The sequence below is a fragment of the Copadichromis virginalis genome, linkage group LG8 (assembly GCF_057382275.1).
Source record: "Copadichromis virginalis isolate Kocher_CV1m ecotype Utaka linkage group LG8, C_Virginalis_male_GT1.1, whole genome shotgun sequence".
In the NCBI taxonomy this organism is placed as follows: domain Eukaryota; kingdom Metazoa; phylum Chordata; class Actinopteri; order Cichliformes; family Cichlidae; genus Copadichromis; species Copadichromis virginalis.
Window position 1 is genome coordinate 5,362,651 of NC_140625.1, and position 19,882 is coordinate 5,382,532.

The 19,882-nt window shown below is 41.8% G+C and overlaps 1 protein-coding gene across 1 annotated transcript in view; it reads right to left on the reverse strand.

Annotated features, from left to right (window-relative positions):
• Positions 1-3,365: 3,365 nt before the first annotated feature.
• The window catches only part of dnah9 (dynein, axonemal, heavy chain 9), a 186,516-nt gene continuing 169,999 nt past the window's right edge, over positions 3,366-19,882 (reverse strand). The window contains exons 76-78 of the mRNA XM_085465473.1: positions 8,226-8,479; positions 8,008-8,143; positions 3,366-6,195 (exon numbers count right to left, since the gene is read on the reverse strand). Coding sequence (XP_085321599.1) covers positions 5,968-6,195; positions 8,008-8,143; positions 8,226-8,479 — 618 coding nt within the window. The 3' untranslated portion in view covers positions 3,366-5,967. The remainder of the gene's footprint in view (positions 6,196-8,007; positions 8,144-8,225; positions 8,480-19,882) is intronic.

Here is a 19,882-nt window from a genome sequence, read left to right on the forward strand (position 1 = left end):
ATTCAGATAAACATTTAATTAGCAACTCATCAGCTCTGTCAAAGCTAATTACCCCAGTTTCCAGCCAAAGCCAAAAACTGCTCCTCTCGCAGTTGGTTTGCATAACAGCTGAGTCTGCTGGCTGTGACAGGATATGAGGAGCCAGAGGCTGCGAGGAGACAAGACCGGCTTGCAGTGCTGTAGCAGGAATCAGAGTGGCTAATCCAGCCATTCTGCCATGGCTGAGAGTTGCAGGTCAGAGAAGTGGAAAGAATGGGTTAAATAGAATTACAGGCTGAGAAAACATTGTACTATTTATCAGCTTGTAACACGCCTGTCATGGAAATTACTGCTAGTGATGTATCTCAGCAGCACGTTTCTCAGCAGTCAGAAGGAGTGGGATGTGAGTTTTTAGGATGGGCAGTGGACACAGTCTGGCTGCCAAGTGGTTCCTGAGAGGTGTATAGTGTGAAAACAGCACAGACGTGACCAGTGAGCAGCGACAGCAATCGCCACATGATCGCAGGATTACTGACCCTCTAGTCAGATGACCATCTTGATGATTTTTGCATATGCTGGACTTGTGCGGAATGTTTGCAGCACAGTAACAAACAGAAATGGGAAGACGTCATCAAGACATCTCCACGATCATTTGCTAATGTCGAGCTCTGGAATTAAATCATCACGTATGACTGTAATTAGAATTTGACATGCTTACACATTATACACACTAAGGCATCTCTATAACACTCAGGAGCTTCTCTGGGCTGACCTGTAACCTAGCAACCGTGTGACATCTCACACAAGCAGATGATTAAAGGTACCTTCTTTTCCATTCTGAGCATGGAGCCTTTGATAGATCCCCCCCGCCCACTACTTCGACTCCAGCATTCTCCTCAGTAGCATGCCAAGAACACTCATATAACCTACAAATATGAAATATGAATCGTCATGCTTTTTTTAGCCTTTTGAGACCAGGGGTCTGTAGCTGGCGTAGCAGGCAAAGCCGCATCATTAACTGCTCTTAAGAGCTGATACATCTGGCTTTTCATGACACACCAGGATAGTGCTGATCTGCAGGGGCATTTTGAAGCTCATATTATTAGTCTGCACTGCAAATAAATAACACACAACTCAGCATTTATATTTTGGCTGTTAGCCTTTCCAAAACTATAACCATGAAGGGATTATTGATGTTTGTGTCTAAAAAAGCTGTTAGTTGCTTTCAAAAAATAGTCATAAGCTGACTACATTTTTCATTTGATTTATTCTTATTGAAATTCCAATTCATTCCGATACACTCTGTCCTGCTCATCTTCAGAGATTAAAAATAAAACAGTTGGACTTCTTGGTTTTCAAGACATTTCATCTCTCTGAGAGGCTTCTTCAGGTCTAGAACAATTGGTGTAGAGTCACAGGTAATAATCCCCTGGGTGGGTGATGGGAGTCAAAGAGTAAGTACTGGGCTGTGTGTAGATTTTTAGCAAATTTTAGTGGAGCTCTGAACAGAAATTATTGTGAGTTGTGATTCTTTTCCCCACAGTGAGCCAGGTGGTTCCCCACCTACCAAATCACACTAAAAGTCAGTAGGATTAGAATTAGAATACTCTAATCCCAGAGGAAATCATGTAAAAAAAATGTATTATAATGTCCAATGTAATCCTATCTATCAGTATTGCTTATTATTCCATTAATATTGCACAGCTTTTAGTCATCTTTGCACAAAAATAGCTGCTAGAAATATCCACCGAAGATCTACTTTTAAATTTCTTACTTTGAGTGCATTTTAGTCTCTTCTTTTTCACTTTCACTTGAATAAAGAAGTTGAGTCAGCTTTTCCTACAATCCGCTCTAACTTTTACCAGAGTATTTTTTTTAACACATATCTATACTTCCACTTAAGTACAGAATGTGTGTACTTTTGTCAGTGAAGGTCAGTCAGGGCCAGTTGATGGAGGACATTTGAATACATCCAATTAGTAATTTTAGAGAGGCTGTTGAGGGTTTTTGGCTTAACAGAAAAGTACAGCCGTGTATCATCTGCATACCAGTGACAGGAGATTAAAACTATTAATTAGATTACCCAGAGGTAATATATATATATTAAAAATCAAAACACAATTGGTCCAAGACCTGTGCCATGAGAACTCCACATATGAGGGTTGCAGATGAGGACACACATTGGTTAATATGAATTCTGAACTGTTGGATGAAAACCATTTGAGCGCAGTACCAATGATGCCCACCAGTTTTGTAATCTGTTGATAAGCGTAGCCTGCCAATAAATCTAGGAAGGCTCATCTTATGTCAGCACTTATTTTTTAATACAGCTGTTTCAGTGATGTGGTTTTGTCTGTAACAAGATTGGAATTTATTAAGGATATTGTTTCCTTCAACTAAGGTAGTAGTAATAAATGTGAGTTTGGAAACTGTCCTGTTATCATCTAAAACAGTGGAGGAGTGGTTGACTTTTTTAAGGTAACCTGAAAATGAATGTAGGAGGGATAATGAAAGAAAAGAAACCGAAGAAAAAGCACACATATGTGAAACAATATCGAGGAAATCTAATGTAGCATTAACCATTTAGGAGAACAAAACTTCTTCAAAGTTCAAATGTTAGGCTTAATAATTACAAAGTCCTTTGTAATCACTGGATGCATTTCCTCAATGTGATCCTTTGCCAGGCTGTCATTAGATGTCTGTTCACAGGTCTTGCTCTGTTTTGCTTTACAGTCTAGATTACAGTATTTAGCAGCTCAGTTGCATTGAGATCCTAATACTGACTTGGCTACATCAGAGAATAACTACAGCACTGCTGCTGAACAGCACGCCATAAGCTATGCTACAGTGACATGACCTGTGTACCAAAGCAGGATCTATTTTCATAATGACACCTGAAGCTGTACTTTAGGAGACCGACATAAAATTCCTCGCCGTGCATCGCTACTTTTCTCTTCCTATTTCCCCTCACGTGCTCCTCGTGCCTCTGTCTCTTAGAGCATTGTTAAGGCTCTCAAATAACCAGATAAAGATGACGCTGGGGAACCTGGGCTTAGACAGCAGCAGAACAAGAAAAAAGAAAGGAAGACAGAGTTTTAAAGTTGGGTTATATCATAGTACGTGTGTGTGTGTGCGTGGGTGTGTCTGGGAGATTGCGCACTTTCTGCTTTGGAGATGTTTTTTTTATTATCTCAAATGGGGAGGAGAGAGGAAGAAAGGGGTGAAGGAAGGAGGAGGAGGAGAGGGGGAGAGAGTAGGTCTAAAGAGCTGGAAGAGAAGAGGCAGGAGTGGGGAACTGGAAACATGAGATAGGCGAAATGACTGCATATTGGCACTCAAATGGGATATATCATGGAGTATATGAAAATAAAACCACATGTGCAATCTGGAGAGGCAAGATAAAGCATTTTTATTCTGCAACTTTTCTGGAAGAAAGTACAAATGAATAAAATATTTACACATATAAATATATTTCAAACATATATTTTGTATGTGGTTAGTTAAGATATGATTATGAGATTATGTGTGCATAGTGTAGGTAGCTCTACTGATGTGAATTCAGTAAGAAAGTGTTAAATCACCCAATAGTTAAATTTATTCTGTGATATTTTCCAACCAGCCACATCTTTTACAACACCTCCTCATACAGTGACTCACAGATACATATTTGCAGAATTTCTCCACACACAGATGACCAGTAATTAAAACGCTTCAAGCTTCACAAAGTTACATTTAAAGGTACATCATGCAAAAGATCCAACATTGCTCTTTGTGACACTTCTATATAGTCCTATATAAAATCACCAACAGGACGTTTTTGCCACTTCCTGGTGGTGACTGTCTCGGAAAAACAGTTAAAAAAATGTAGGCATACTCCTAATTTTAAAAGTGCCCACTGCATAGTTGTTATGCAGGGGAAAACTGTTCTTAGACAAGAACACTATTGTACAGGACTGTAAGCATGATTTTAGCCCTGTAAAACTGGACGTTTTAACATGGGAATGTATGGAACCAGCCTCAAGTGGGAAAAAATGCAGTTTTTAGCCTTTTCACCTTCACTTCAGACAGCTGTGGAGCATGTGTGAGCATGGGGAGTCTAAAGATTGAAAGGCTGGTGGATCAGTCCCTGGCTTCTCCATGTTTCTGTTGAAATATCTTTGGGCAAATAACTGCCCTCAGTGCATGCACTGGAATGTGTGTGTATAAATGTAAAAGTGCTGTACACTGTCTATGTGATTGGGTGAGTAGGACTTGCTTTGAGTGTTTGCAGCACTGCAGCCTCCATTTCTTCATGTTTCTACAGCAGAGCTGCTGTGGCGAGTGCTTTGAGGTCTCTTTGGGCTGGTTTTAATCTTTGCTTTTTGTTGTGGGCTTTGTGTTCACACGTAAACACTAGAGTTCAGGGATATGTGTTGGTGCATGGATTTATACTGTCAACTGGTAATTATGTGACAATGAGTTTTAGGTCCATTTATGGCCTTGCGAGAAAGTAATGTAACAAGCAGTTTAACACATTACTCTGGTAGTTAAGTAACATACTGCATTACAGTAACCAGTAATGTGTCCTTTTTTTTGAGTCACGACCTCCAACGACTGGAGGGGACATTGCTTACCACTCATACTAAAGTGCCTCCTTTACATGTGGGAACAATAAGTTTTGACTGTTCAGAGATTTGTATAACCAAATAAAGTCAATCAAATGTTTTTAAAAACAAATTACAAATAAATAATGGGACGCTTCATTTGTGTGTTTAGTTTCAGTGAAACTTTGTAAATTTGGAGTTGAGTTGCTCTAAATTTTAGCTTAGTTTTAGTTTTTCCACTTTCCTGCCAATGTGCCACTTAGAATTCTTTTAGTCAAATTGGTTGAATTCTTTGTAATAGACTGAAAAAAGATGATGGTTCACCTTTCTCAACCCTTTTAAGTTGTTGGGATCTTTAAAAGGGACTTTTTTGATATCTCTTTACCAACTCTTCACATTTTTGTCAGATGGAACGTGATCCTATTTTCTTTAGGGGTACAGGTCTTCCAAAGCAGATGTTCATGTGCTAAGTTTGGAACAAGTCTTGGTTTGTCTGGGCTAAATAATATGTAATGAACCAGACTGAGTCAAGAAAATGGACTGTTTGTAGTTACCACAGAAGCTCAAATGAATTCTGCTGTTACAGAGGTAATAAATTCATGATTTATGTGAAATGTATGTGACGCTCTCCTGATAGGGAAGGTCCGGAATTATAGTTGCCGTAAATGATGACAGAAAAAAATAAAATAAAGCTCAGTGTCTCAGAAAATGATTTGGAGCTCTTCAACAGCCTGACAGGAGAAAATGTAAGAGTGTGACTGATTTACAAAATACACTAATGTGGGTTTTACATGTTGCCATTTTTCATGTGTCACTTACTTGAGAGACAGGCCTTCAAAGATGAGAAATCTCTTCTTAGATCAAAGGTTTCTTATAGAAACTTTCCCCACAGGACAAGTGTCAGAGTGGTTCTTATCATCAAAGAGTCCTATGCTCAGAAGCACAAGATTGGAAATGAAGTCCTATAATCACGGGTGTCCCATAATCAGAACAGCAACCACTGTGGCCACAAGTCCCACTATAACAATAATGGCACAATCAATGACGCCAAGTTACCTTTAACAAATGCTATAATATGGGGTTCCTGTTAAAGCAATGCTAAAAACATTGGGTCTTAGAGTTATTTAGGCGGGGTAAGGTGTTTAATTTTGAGTCAGTTTCTATTTTTGCAAAACTTTTGAAATGTTTATATGTAGGTGGAAAAGTAAGAACGGTCTAACTTAGCTTTCTGAAACTATCTAGAGTAAAACCAACAGAGGCTATAGCAAGAATTCCCTGAGTGCTTTGACCAATAAATCTACCTTTTCATTTGTTATACCCAAATACTAACACATCTCATATATGTCCATTGACATTTGAACCATTCCCTCTTTCAGGATCATTAGCGCGTTCATCTTAAACCATTCTAGATCTGTAGAAGAAGAGCCACGCCAGCTAAGGTCCACTTGGAGGGGTTTTCTTTGGTCTTCAGGTTAAAGGTCCATACGTATGTGGGTCCCCTCTGACGAGTCTTATAAACAGGGCACTGGTAGAGGTTTCTGTTGTCCCATTTGTCCACTGGGATAGCCTTGATGAACATGACCGGCATGGTTGGGGTGAGCTCTTTGAGACGGGCATCCACAATCAAGCCAGTCTGAAAGAAAAAGAAATAAAGAAGGAAAGTCGGGGAGATGGGAAGGAGAGGGAGGGTGTGAAGGAGGAATGACAAGCCAATCAACCCCAGACAGGAACATTTCACAGAACTGAAGTTATAAATTAGTTTGAGGTTTGAGGAAGCTTTGCTCAGATGCTGTGCTTGCCATTGAGCCTCCATTTAATAATCATTTTGTGCCAAAGCAAAGAAAAGAAAAGAAAAGAAAAGAAAAGAAAAGAAAAGAAAAGAAGCTGTTTGACTAATCTTGGATGGCACAAGCAGAGTTAGAGTTTGTTAAACACAGTTTTGTGGCACCCTTGAAAAGTGGTGAAAGTCAAGAGAGTCTGAGCTGAAGTCGAGCTACCCTGTCTTAGTATACACACTCTCTAAACAGTCGGAAACAGAGTGGTCTGTCTCGCTAATTAATCCTCCTACAATTAGCTCCTGACAAACAGAAGTTTCTCCATGCATGCACAGTGACTTTCAGGAATGAATGTAAATCCTGATGACTTTGGAAAGCAAAGAGGACAAAGCCCGGACTGCATCTGCAATTCCTACAACACTTTAAAGAGTTGCTAAGTACCAATAACCTTATATCTGTTTCGGGTAAATAACAATGATGAGGATCCTAAAGTGAGCAAGTCATTATGGTAAATGGCCTGTATTTGTATAACGCTTTACTTAGTCCCTGAGGACCCCAAAGCACTTTACACTACATTCACACACACTGGTGATGGCAAGCTACATTGTAGCCACAGCTGCCCTGGGGCGCACTGACAGAGGCGAGGCTGCCAGACACTGGCGCCACCGGGCCCTCTGACCACCACCAGTAGGCAAAGGGTGAAGCGTCTTGCCCAAGGACACAACGACCCAGACTGTCCGAGCCGGGGCTCGAACCGGCAACCTTCCAATTACAAGACGACCTGCCAACTCTTGAGCCACGATCGCCCAATTATAAATTGTCCTAATGATGCTGTGTCTACACTCTTACTACACTAGCGAATATCCATTTTGATCGTGTGCTCACACAACATATTGAAAGAATCAAGTACATCACAAAGCAGGACATCAATAAGTAGTGTCCATCACAAACACAAATCATTTCAAAGGACATATCTGCATATTCTGTGATTCCACATGCAATACATGATGTCTGAACCATCTCTGAATAAAATGTAAGGTTCATTAATATAGATTAGGTTTAATATAAATCTTTGACTTTAATGGCTGCACAGAGCATTGTCCAAACGGAGCGCTGCATACTCGCCTATTCACACTCTGCTACTCCCTGCCAGTGGCACAGAACTGGCCCTGGGGCTGAGAGGAGAATGGGTAGGAGGAGAAGAGTTGTGTGAGTGGAAGCCACCCAGCCTGTAGGGCTGCCTGTCTATTTGCCTGCGCCTCCAACTTTAATGAAGAAAAAAGGAACCACTCCTCCAAAGGGTGATCTCAGTGCTCAAGTGCACACTCTGCACATTCCCTAATTAAGAAGTCTAGTGGGATGCACCTTGAAAGCTGGGCACATATGCAGAGCTTGAATGTATAGAGATAGAAAGAGCTTTGGGAAGCTGAGTAATGTGCTATGCCCCAACAGCTGAACACAAGCAGGTTGCAAAGCAGAAAATGAAGCCACTAAGGAAATGTGAAGGTGCTTTTTTTGTGAGCTTAAATGAGGTGAGGGTCAGCTCACCTCATTTAGATATATAGTCTGAGGAGCTTGCAAGTGAAAGCGTGTTGTGTTTGTTGTATCAACTTTCTGTAGCAACTTTGCGGCACTCAGCTAAACAAGGAAATCAATAAAAACTCATGTACCTGTGTGTCCCAGCGTGCACCCTCCATGTACAACCCGTGTATGTAGGCCCCTTCACGAGGTGGAGAGCTGAAGTCCTCGCGATTCTTCTTTGTGACATCACACTGCAGACACATACTGTCCAGGGGCCACTCGTTTCTGCCGCATAACCACACATTTCCTGTTAACAAGCCATGTGGTTTCCATCATTTTCTTATATCTTAATGCTGAGTAGCCCTACCTTCTCGCCATAGCCTGCATGATGGCTGTGAGAAAGGACTGAGGGTTAAAGAAGCCAGCCAGCCACACTGCAGAAGGTAAGCTGAAATCAGCTGACCAAGCTTCCAGCTCCCTGATCCTGGCCAGCAGGTCAGTGAACCACAGGGCCAGGCCAGACATGGAGGGATATGCCCGTTTGGTCCAACTCTCTGGCACCATGTCCAGGAAGATAGCATTCTGAAGGTTTTCCATGTCACTGGTCATGGTCAGCTCTCCCTGATGAGCGAGGGTTAAAGGAGAGAGAACAGATGAGATAAAAAAATATATACTGCTACACGTTAACGGAGTAATAAAAAAAATTCTTGTTTCTTATTTCTCCTTTCATTAATTTCTGCAACACACTGACAGTAGAGCACCTGGTGTTTTAAGCTACAATCCCACTGATACAACATTGACACCTTCCAACAAACAACCTGCATGATGATCTGCTGGATAATCTGCTTGATTTGGGCTTTAGGCAGTGTCCTCTGGATTGCACCTTACCACCAGCAGAGAGGGAAGGAACAAGGCTAAACGAAATACTAGCTGTAGCGACTTCCACAGTCGCTACAGGCCGGGGATGGAGCCTGCCTATTTGCCTGACGCGCTGTCAGTTACGCAATAATGCGAGAGATGGAATTGTTTGCTCGTTTAATTAAAGTGCTTTGCGATTTTTACAGAGTAGTATCATCGGCTCCTGATTCAAACTCTTACAACATCACAGGCTCTAATATAACGAAGCGAACATGTCGTGCAGCGGTCAACAAAAACTACGGCTACCCAGCCCTCCTCTCTGTCAAAATCAAAACCCGTGAATGACAGACTGACAACGCCCATTTATGTCACCGCTAGCACCCACGTGACTCCCATAACAACCAAACAAATAAAAAACCCAGTGATCATCAAAATCCAATACATTCAATTATGGCTCCTACACACCAGCCCCTAATTATTAGGATCCCTTCTAATAATTACCCATAATTAACCAAGTAGGAGACATAAAACATGCAGAGAAAAGTCAAGCATTTACTGTATTTCAATATTACCCGCAGGAATCCTATAGGTAATCTTAAAGTCTATCTATAAAGAAAAATGAGAGACATTTTATATCCAAATACAATCAAAGTCTGATAATTGGACCCAGAAGTCTTTAACTGTGATCTGCCTCCAGCAGTAGACACAGTTTGGTAATAGGTCGATCCAGGCAACTAGTCTGAGTTTTAATCCGAACTTGACGAACGAATCCTCTTCGGTCAGGAAAAGTCTTTATCACACGTCCCATTGGCCAAGAGTTTCGAGGTGCCGAACTGTCCATGATGAGAACCAGATCTCCCACGATGAGGTTCCTTTTTACTCCAATCCATCGCTGACGTTCCTGTTGCTGTAGTAGGTATTCCTTCACCCATCTTTTCCAAAACAAATCAGACATGTATTGGACTTGTTTCCATCTTCTGTGTGTGTACATATCAGTGGAATGGAATACTCCTGGTGGTAATATCGGTGAGGTCTTTAACAGAAGAAGATAATTAGGGGTCAAAGCTTCCAGGTCGTTAGGATCCATTGAGGCTTTGGTAATTGGGCGGCTGTTAATGATGGCTTCAACCTCACAAAGTACAGTATGAAGACCTTCTTCATCCAGGTTTTGTACTTTCATTATGGAATTAAGTACTTTGCGAACCAGTCTTATCAGTCGCTCCCAGGTTCCTCCGTGATGTGAACCTCCAGGTGGATTAAAGGTCCATTTAACTCCCTTTTGCAGAAAGACGTCATTGATTTTTACCTGGTTCCAATGTTCAATGGCAGTTCTAAGTTCACGTTCAGCACCTACAAAATTGGTTCCGTTGTCAGAACGCAGTTCTCGAACCTGACCTCTTCTTGCATTGAAACGTCTGAACGCATTAATGAAAGAGTCAGTATCCAATGATGGAGCAACCTCAATGTGAACAGCACGGATAGCAAGGCAGGTGAACATAACACCGTATCTCTTCACCACGCTCCTCCTACTTTTTACACTGAAGGGTCCGAAGTAATCCACTCCCACCCGCGTGAATGGAGGTTCATCTGGAATGATTCTTTCATTGGGCAAATCCGCCATCTGTTGATTCACCGGTGGAGCATTAAGACGTCGACAGATGACACATTTAGATAACACTTTTCTTATTGCTGTACTAGCTCCAATCAACCAGTACTTTTCTCTTAGCTTAGACAGCATGTGGTTACGACCACCATGTCCAACTTCCTGATGTATGTGTCTAAGCAAGAGCTCGGAAATGTGTTGATCCTTTGCTAGTATTATGGGATGTTTCACCTCAACCGGCATTGATGATATACCAAGTCTCCCACCTACTCTGAGAATTCCATCTTGCAGCTGTGGGCAGAGTCTTAAGATAAGATAAGATAAGATAAGATAGAACTTTATTAATCCCTCGGGTGGGTTCCTCTGGGAAATTCGACTTCCAAAAAAAGCACAGCAACGACCGAAGTTACAGTTACAGAATTGTTATATATATATATATATATATATATATATATATACACACACACACACACACACACACACACACACATATATAAATACAGAGACAAATATAAATAAAGTATACAAAGGGGATAAATAGAATAAATAGGAATAAAAAATAAAAATACAAGTGAATTGCACATTTCAAGTATTGAGTCTACTGCACTGTTGACTATTTACAAAAAGTATTGCACAAGGTATTGTACAGTGAGGTGAAGAGGCACTACAGCTTAGTTGTTCCCCCCTCCTTTGTCCTCCTGTTTCCTGTTTCCCCTCCCTCTCCCCTCCAGAGAGGAGTTAAACAGTTTGATGGCGTGTGGGACAAAGGAGTTTTTAAGTCTGTTAGTTCTTGTCTTGGGGAGAAGCAACCTGTCACTGAACAGACTCTTCTGATTGTTTATGGCCGTGTGCAGAGGATGCCCAGCATTGTCCATAATGTCCATCAGTTTCTTTAATGTCCTTTTCTCTGCCACTGTCACCAGAGTGTCCAGCTTCATGCCGACCACAGAGCTAGCCTTCCTGATCAGTTTCTCCAGCCTGGATGAGTCCCTCTTTGCTGTGCTGCTCCCCCAGCACACCACAGCATAGAAAAGTACTCCAGCAACCACCGACTGGTAAAACATCCTCAGGAGCTTCCTGCAGATGTTAAAAGACCTCAGCCTCCTGAGGAAGTACAGTCGGCTTTGGGCTTTTTTATACAGGTGCTCTGTGTTGCATGACCAGTCCAGTTTATTGTCCACCCACAGCCCGAGGTACTTGTACTTGTTGACCACCTCCACCTCCTCCCCCTCTATCTGAACCGGCAGTGGACCTTCTCTGGACCTCCCGAAGTCCACAACCAGTTCCTTAGTCTTTGAGGTGTTGAGTTGCAGGTGGTTTGTGTGACTCCATGCGACAAAGTTCCTCACCAGACTTCTGTACTCCTCTTCCTGATCATCCCAGATACACCCCATGATGGCCGTGTCATCTGCAAACTTCTGAATATGGCATAATTCAGAGTTGTAGCAGAAGTCAGAGGTGTACAGGGTGAAGAGAAGAGGGGACAGCACAGTTCCCTGTGGTGCTCCTGTGCTGCTGACCACAGTGTCAGACGTGATGTCCTTCAGCCTGACGTACTGTGGTCTGTCGGTGAGGTAGTCGGAGATCCAAGCAACCAGGCAGGGGTCCACCTCCGTCCTGTTCAGTTTTTCCTGAAGCATACAGGGCCGGATGGTATTAAAGGCACTGGAAAAGTCAAGAAACCGTATCCTGACCGTGCCTTTTCCCCCATCCAGGTGTGAGTGGGCTCTGTGTAGGAGGTACAGGATGGCATCCTCCACTCCGACACCCGCCTTGTATGCAAACTGTAGTGGGTCCTGGGCATGTTGTACCTGTGGTCGGAGGAAGTTGAGGAAGAGCCGCTCTAGAGTCTTCATAAGATGTGACGTCAGTGCCACCGGTCAGAAGTCATTCAGCTCATTGGGCCGGTTCCTTTTAGGGACCGGGACGATGCAGGATGTCTTCCATAGGGCGGGCACTCTCCCCAGTCGCAGACTGAGGTTGAAGACTCGTTGTAGCGGCTCCCCAAGTTCAGCAGCACACGCCTTAAGCATCCTAGGACACACCTTGTCTGGGCCTGCTGCCTTTCTGGGGCGAAGCTTCCTTCTTCCTTCTTCTTAGAGGACTTGATTTTATAATGGGTTGTCCCTTCTCCAGATTCACAAGCTCCAAGGAAAATCTCCTCCTCTGACAGAACTTGATAATGACAACCTCAGCTTTGTCCAGATCTTCCACTGTAAGATTCTTAATCACAGATGTCCTCTTAAAGTTCCTCAGCTTTTCTTCCACAAATGATTTCTGTTGCTCTTTGGTGACCTCTGACTGTGGTAAACTTGAACACAATTCTCTCCTTTTCTTCACAAAGGACAGAAGCAAGTCCTTAAATTTTAACAGCCATGCCACTGACTTCTTAAGACGTGTCCAGGTGGAAAAATGTTTAAACAAGCGAGTAACAGAATTTTCTCCAGCTTGCTCAACACTCACTGTGGCAACTGTTTTTACCTCAGGATCATCAGATGCAAGCAGACTGATGTCATCTGGGTAGACAGGCCATTCACTTCTAGATTGTAGAAGATACTGAGGCCCAGACAACCATTTTGTATTCTTCATAAAAACATCGACTTTCACTCCTCTTGAGGCCATATCTGCTGGATTACTGGCAGTGTCCACATATCTCCATTGCGAGGAAGATGAAACTCTTAAGATTTGTGAAACTCGGTTGGCCACAAAAACCTTGAATCTTGAAGTTTCACTCCTGATGTATTTAAGAACAGAAGCACTATCTGTCCAAAACACAGAATCCAGAAGTTCCATCTGCAGCTCTTTCCTCCAGAGTACATCCAATCGACTGGCCATGGTTGCTGCAATGAGCTCCATTCTCGGGACGGTAAAGGATTTAAGAGGAGCGACACGAGCTTTTCCCATAACAAACGCACAGTGTCGTTCTGAACAAATGTTTTCAATCAGCAGGTAGGTCACTGTTCCATACCCATCCTCACTGGCATCACAGAAATGGTGCAACTGAGCACTCGTGATTTCTCCAAATCCATCAGGTTTCAGACAACGACTCACTTCAAACTTGCTCAATAGCTGGAGCTGCTGGAGCCATGTTAACCATCTTTTGGAAAACAGCTCTGGTACGTTATCGTCCCAGCCGATTCCTTCCTGGCATAGATCTCTTAGGATTTTCTTAGCAGTTAAGACCACAGGACTTAGCATTCCAAGAGGATCATAGATAGAACTGACAATTGAAAGGATTCCTCTTCTGGTGAGCGGTCTGTCCTTGAGCACAATCTTGAACTTAAAAGAGTCTGATTTTATGCACCACTCCACGCCCAAAACTCGCTCGATCATTGAGGAATCCAATTCCATGTTCAACTCTTTCATTCCTGTGGCTCTGTGACTTTCAGGAATTGATTCCAGCACTCCAGGCTTGGTGGTGATCCACTTTTTGAGCAAAAATCCTCCTTTGGCACACAAAGAAACCAACTCGTGGTACATTAACACTGCTTCCTCATCAGTTTCAACGGACACAAGACAATCGTCCACATAAAAACAGTGCAACAACTTCTTCACAGCTTCCTCACTGTAGAGATGTCCAAAGTCATCCGCACACTTTCTGAGTGCAAACTTGGCACAACTTGGTGACGAAGTTGCCCCGAAGAGATGTACATTCATCCTGTATTCAGATGTTGGTCGTTCCAGATCACCTTTAGGCCACCAGAGAAATCTCAATAGATCTTTATCTTCAGCTGGAACCATGACTTGATGGAACATGGATTCAATATCTCCCATAATTACAACTGGCTCCTTCCTGAATCTTGTGATCACTCCTATTAAAGAGCTTGTAAGATCAGGTCCTTGTAAGAGTTGGGAGTTTAAAGATGTTCCATGATAACTCACTCCACAGTCAAACACAACTCTGAGTTTCTTCTTGGTCGGATGGTAAACACCATGGTGTGGTATATACCACAGCTTGCCATCATTGCGATTGATCTCCTCTTCCGGGACCTTTTCAGCATAACCTTTAGCCAGAAGCTCATTCATGAAGACTTTGTACTCAGTATGAAACACTGTGTCTCTCTCAAATCTCTTTTGTAGAAAGCACAGACGTTGTTGAACAACTTTCTTATTGTTTGGCATACTGATACTGGCATTCCGAAAAGGTAATGCTATCTGGATATGACCACCCACATATTTGGCAGAGTTAGTCACTATTTCCAGAAATCTCTGATCCTCTCTTGACAATCCAACCTGCTCATCAACTTTGCTAGCTTCACAGTTTCCTGAAAGTGGTCCATTGATGGTCCAGCCAAGCCTTGTCCTTACGGCATACGGTCCTCCATCAACACTACACACCACTTCCAGAGGTTCCAAGGCTTTGGGAATGTTTGTTCCAATCAGAAGTTCGATTCCTGCATTTATTTGAGGCAAGGTTATGCGTTTTAAATGTGCCCATCCTTCAATATCTCTTGGTGTTGTAATATTTCCTTTATGTACAGGCATGGACTCCTGTGTGTACTAGAGATGGCACGATACCACTTTTTTATGTCCGATACCGATACCGATATCATAAATTTGGATATCTGCCGATACCGATATGAATCCGATATAGTGTTTTTTAATCAACAAAACTGTTTTTTAAAATATCTTGCTGCATTTTGCAAGTCTGCAAGTTCATACTCAAGTTTAAAACAACAACTACACTAAAGCTATTCTGTTATACCTGTATACAAAAAAAATATTTCATAGTTCAGCAATACTGATCAATCTAATAAACTTAGACCTACACCATCCTCCCTATTCTGGTATTTTAAAGAGTACTTAGCGTAAATATTAAGCAACCTAACTAATAGGGTTCCAACTCCCAGCAACAACAAAAATAAATAAATAAAAAATAGGGAACCACCCCTCACGCTCCACCTCATGATGCTTAATCAACGTAATCAACCTTAATTTGATGCAGTGTGAAAAAAAATGCACAGAAATCAATTATTTTTCAAGAAATATTAAATAGATTCAACATCTTTCTTCAACAAAATTGCAGACTGCACAGATGGTACCTTCCCAAAGGAAAATGTACTATAGCTTACTAGGGTATATTAGACTTAATAGTCACTATATACAGTAATTGACTTCTATTCATTTTACATCAAATTAAAACTTTGGGTGTCAGATAATTATTTATTAAAAGCTAGACATTTTAAATGAGAATAAGAAAGAAAAGTATGTCTTTGTGCCCCCTTTTCCCAGTTAATGCCCTATCGGCCCCCCTGGCTAAACTTTGCTAGATCCGCCCCTGCACAGTTACCAGCCGTCAGCTACGTAGAAAAAGATCCTGGTGTAGAAAGTAATATTAAATAAATTGTAACAACAGCTTATCAAGCTTAAACGTGCTGCTGTTGTTCAGCCGCTGGTTTCCTCTTTCTGGCGCAAAGTGGACCAAAAACAAACAAGAGAGACTCACGACAGAAAAGCCGATCAGCTGATCAGTTTCATGATTGAAGTAGCAGCCGGAGAGCAAGAGGCAGTCGCTCGTTAACGTGGGAATGCTTTACAAACATTCAGAGATGGACTTACACACTTGCTTTACTTCTCTCGGGGATAACTTTGTCGGAGATGAAATGCCAGGTTGCTAGCGAAGCTCCAAATGCTATCCAGACCACCGACAGGTCCCGCATGCCACAGCTGCTCTATCACGTGATGCATACTGCTCCGACGTTCTGAGGCGAGTTACGGCGTGTTGCAAGTTTTGTGAGGTGCTTTCGTGATATTTAATGGATCGGATTACATTTTTTATTTTTCTCCGATATCCGATCCAGTAATTTAGGTCAGTATCGGACCGATACCGATACGTAATATCGGATCGGTCCATCTCTAGTGTGTACACTTTTGGCAGTTCCAGAAATTCATCACCACAAAGAGCGGCAACCTCCAGTCCTGATAAAGTGTTGCTGCTCACAACTCTTTCCTGGCCCATGGTTCTGAGGAGGATGTTTCCTTTCCTTCCCTCAAGGTGAAGTCTGCGCATCAGACTCTCAGTGCAGAAAACTAGTGTGCTCCCTTGGTCAAAAAAAGCATATGTTGTAATAATGTTGCTTCCTTTCTTTGACTTTACTTGGACAGGCACAATGGGCAGTTTACAGTCCTGGTCTCCAGCCCCTGTAAGACCACTCGACACCAGTGTGCTCACATGCGGCTGCATGTTCCTGTCGGTCTTTTCAGAAGGTGAACTTTCTTTGTGCAGGATGGTGGGATGTTTCCGGCTGCAATTGGAACAGGAAATCCTCTTACGGCAATCTTTACTGATGTGTCCTATACACAAGCAGCCAAAACAGATGCCATTTTCCTTTAAGAAGGTTATCTTCTTCTCATGAGCCATTTTTCCCAACTGTGCACAGACGTCCAACATGTGTCTTCCTCCACAACAAATACAGACGTTCCTTCCAACCTGATTAATTTTCATTTCCATTTCCGCAGGCTTAGGTGTACTCTCCACAACTTGCATAGTGGTGGCAAAGCTTGTTCCTTTATTTCCAGGTCTGCCTTGATACTTGGCTTTACTCATTCCTTTTATTGGTAAAGAAAGAGGAGAATCTTGAATATTACCGAATACAGGATCAGTTAATATTCTTATTTGCTTCTCCAAAAAGTCTGCAATATCCATAAATTTGGCTCTTCTTTTATGCCTTTCTTGCAGGTCACAAACATGGCTTCTCCATTTGTCCCTAAATTTATACGGCAATTTTTTAATAATGTTCACCATATTAGAAGGCATGTCCAAATCACTCAGATGCTGCACCTCCTCCATTGCATTACAGCATCCCCTGAGGAACAAACTGTAGTTCTGAAGAGCTTTTACTTCCTCCGTTTTAATTGATGGCCATGAAAGTGCCTTGTCCAGATATGCAGCTGCGACCTTCTGTTCATCGCCATAGTGTTCCTTTAACAGTGATTTTGCCTTGTGATAACCACGATCCGAGTTCATTTGTTGACAGCTTCTCACCAATTCCTTTGCATGGCCTCTTGTGTACTGTTCCAAAAAATATAAACGATCGCTGTTATTTTTCGTATTGCACTCAACTGCATTCTCAAATGCTTTAATAAATGAATAATATTGAAGTGGATCTCCATCAAAATGAGGTATTTCTCTCTTTGGTAAAGAAAAGAGTCTTTGTTGTTGGATTAAGAGTGTTGTTATTTCATTTTGTTTAGTCATTATTCCAATAACATCATTTTGTGGTTCCAGTTCCACCATACCATTTGTATGACAGTCATTTTGTCCATTTGCATCAGATGGGTTTGAAGGAATAACTGAATATTGTCGAGGATGCTTATTTTGAGAAGATTCAGTCAGCACGGCTTGTTGCATGACACATTCCTGGGTTTTATCTTTTCTCCTGTTTTGAGTTTCAGCATTAGTCAATGAATTTTGTTTTGCAGAAATGTGAGGTATAAATTCCAATGCATCAACATTAAGGGTTTGTTTAGATCTTTCATGGGAAATGTATGAATTCATTCCATCTGAAACTTTTAAAGAGCCTTTTTTGCTTGTTATACTTTGAGCTTTAAGGACATTTATTGTAGCCATTTTTTCAGCAATTTCAGTGTCCAATTTTAGCCTTTCCTTTCTTTTACGAAGACGTTCCTCCTCTTCTTCCAGTACATGTTTCTCATTCAATAATTTCTGCTTTATCATTAAAGCTGCCAACTCTGCCTCAGCTTTCATACGAACAGATGAAGTTGAAGATCTTGATGAAGAAGTTTTGTGGCTTTCAACATTTGAAACACTATCACTTGGCTTGATATCATCCTCCACTTCTGTCTCAGTATTTGATGCAACATTGTTTTCCAATAAATTGATTTGCTTTGGACGAACAGCAGGATTTTGTTCTCTTTGATTTATCCAGTTTTGAATTTCATTTAAAAACACATTGGTGTATTTCATGATACTTGAAAACCATTCCTCTTGTTTTATTACTTCTTCCTCTGGCACCAAAGACAACACCTCAACATGTGAACTTGAAGCCTTTTCACACAGTGCCTTTAAATCCACCAAATACTGCTTAATTTGAGAAAGATTTTCAGTGTGTTGCATGAGCGCTTTCATTTTTTGTATTAGTCCTTTCATTTTATTGACATATATTTTGCATTCATTTTGTAATTTTTCGATTTTATTCAACAATGCCTTTCCAGTCAATTTTCTTTCTCTCTTTCCCCTCAAATGATTAGAGGAACAATCATCACCAGCTGTTTGACTCATGATTTTCCCGTTTGTTTGTTCGATTTTTTTATTTATTTATTTTAATCTTCAGTGATCATCCATTAAAACATATATCCACTGGAAGCCACAATAGACTTTGACCATAAAATCCTTTCAACGTAACGGCACTTTAATTGTCCATTTGAACGTCATCCAAGCAGCATAATTACGGTAATAAGACGCAGCGCAGACATCATTCCAAGAGCGCAGCCAAAAACGTTGCACATTTAACCAACATTCATTCCATTCAGTGTCTCTTCTTGAAACATCTCAGCGCTAATCCAATGTGGCTTCCTTTTCCACAACCAGACATGCACAGGTATTCTTACCTGCGCTCCTCAGAATTGCATCAGGTGTGTCGGTGTTGCTGGGCTCACTCATTCAGATGCGCTGCACTTACTTGGCGTCTTTCAGGTTCCTTGATCTGATTTCTTTGATCCTGCTCACGGCTGGCTTCTCCAGAATGCCGTTTTTTGTTGACTAAAGATGTAGCGACTTCCACAGTCGCTACAGGCCGGGGATGGAGCCTGCCTATTTGCCTGACGCGCTGTCAGTTACGCAATAATGCGAGAGATGGAATTGTTTGCTCGTTTAATTAAAGTGCTTTGCGATTTTTACAGAGTAGTATCATCGGCTCCTGATTCAAACTCTTACAACATCACAGGCTCTAATATAACGAAGCGAACATGTCGTGCAGCGGTCAACAAAAACTACGGCTACCCAGCCCTCCTCTCTGTCAAAATCAAAACCAGTGAATGACAGACTGACAACGCCCATTTATGTCACCGCTAGCACCCACGTGACTCCCATAACAACCAAACAAATAAAAAACCCAGTGATCATCAAAATCCAATACATTCAATTATGGCTCCTACACTAGCCACTCTTTATATCCTGTTTATCCTATTAATTCTGCAGCGTTTTCAGTAAGTATCTTTCTATGAGCATAGCAAAACTATTTCTTCCTGTTGTGCATGGCTGAGGACAGTCAGGAAAGAGGTACAAAGTGGTGTTACTAGACAAAAAGGACTGCAGATAGCTGGATAGCTAAGGCCTCTGTCACACAGACCTAGAGAATGGTTGACAGTGGTGTATTTCCTGACCAGCTGGTGTGTGGTTACTAGAGGCTGTTGCTGGGTGAGGTTGGCCTCAAAGACAGTGGTATACGAAAAACCTTCCTGTGATTGCTTTGGTAGCTAGGAGACTGCTGTGGTTGCCTGTAGATTGTGTGGAAGATGCTGCCTTGCCTGCAAACACTTGCTAGCTAACACAGAGTATGCTAACTAACCACTCAGCCATAGTGAAAATTAAGAAAGTGTGA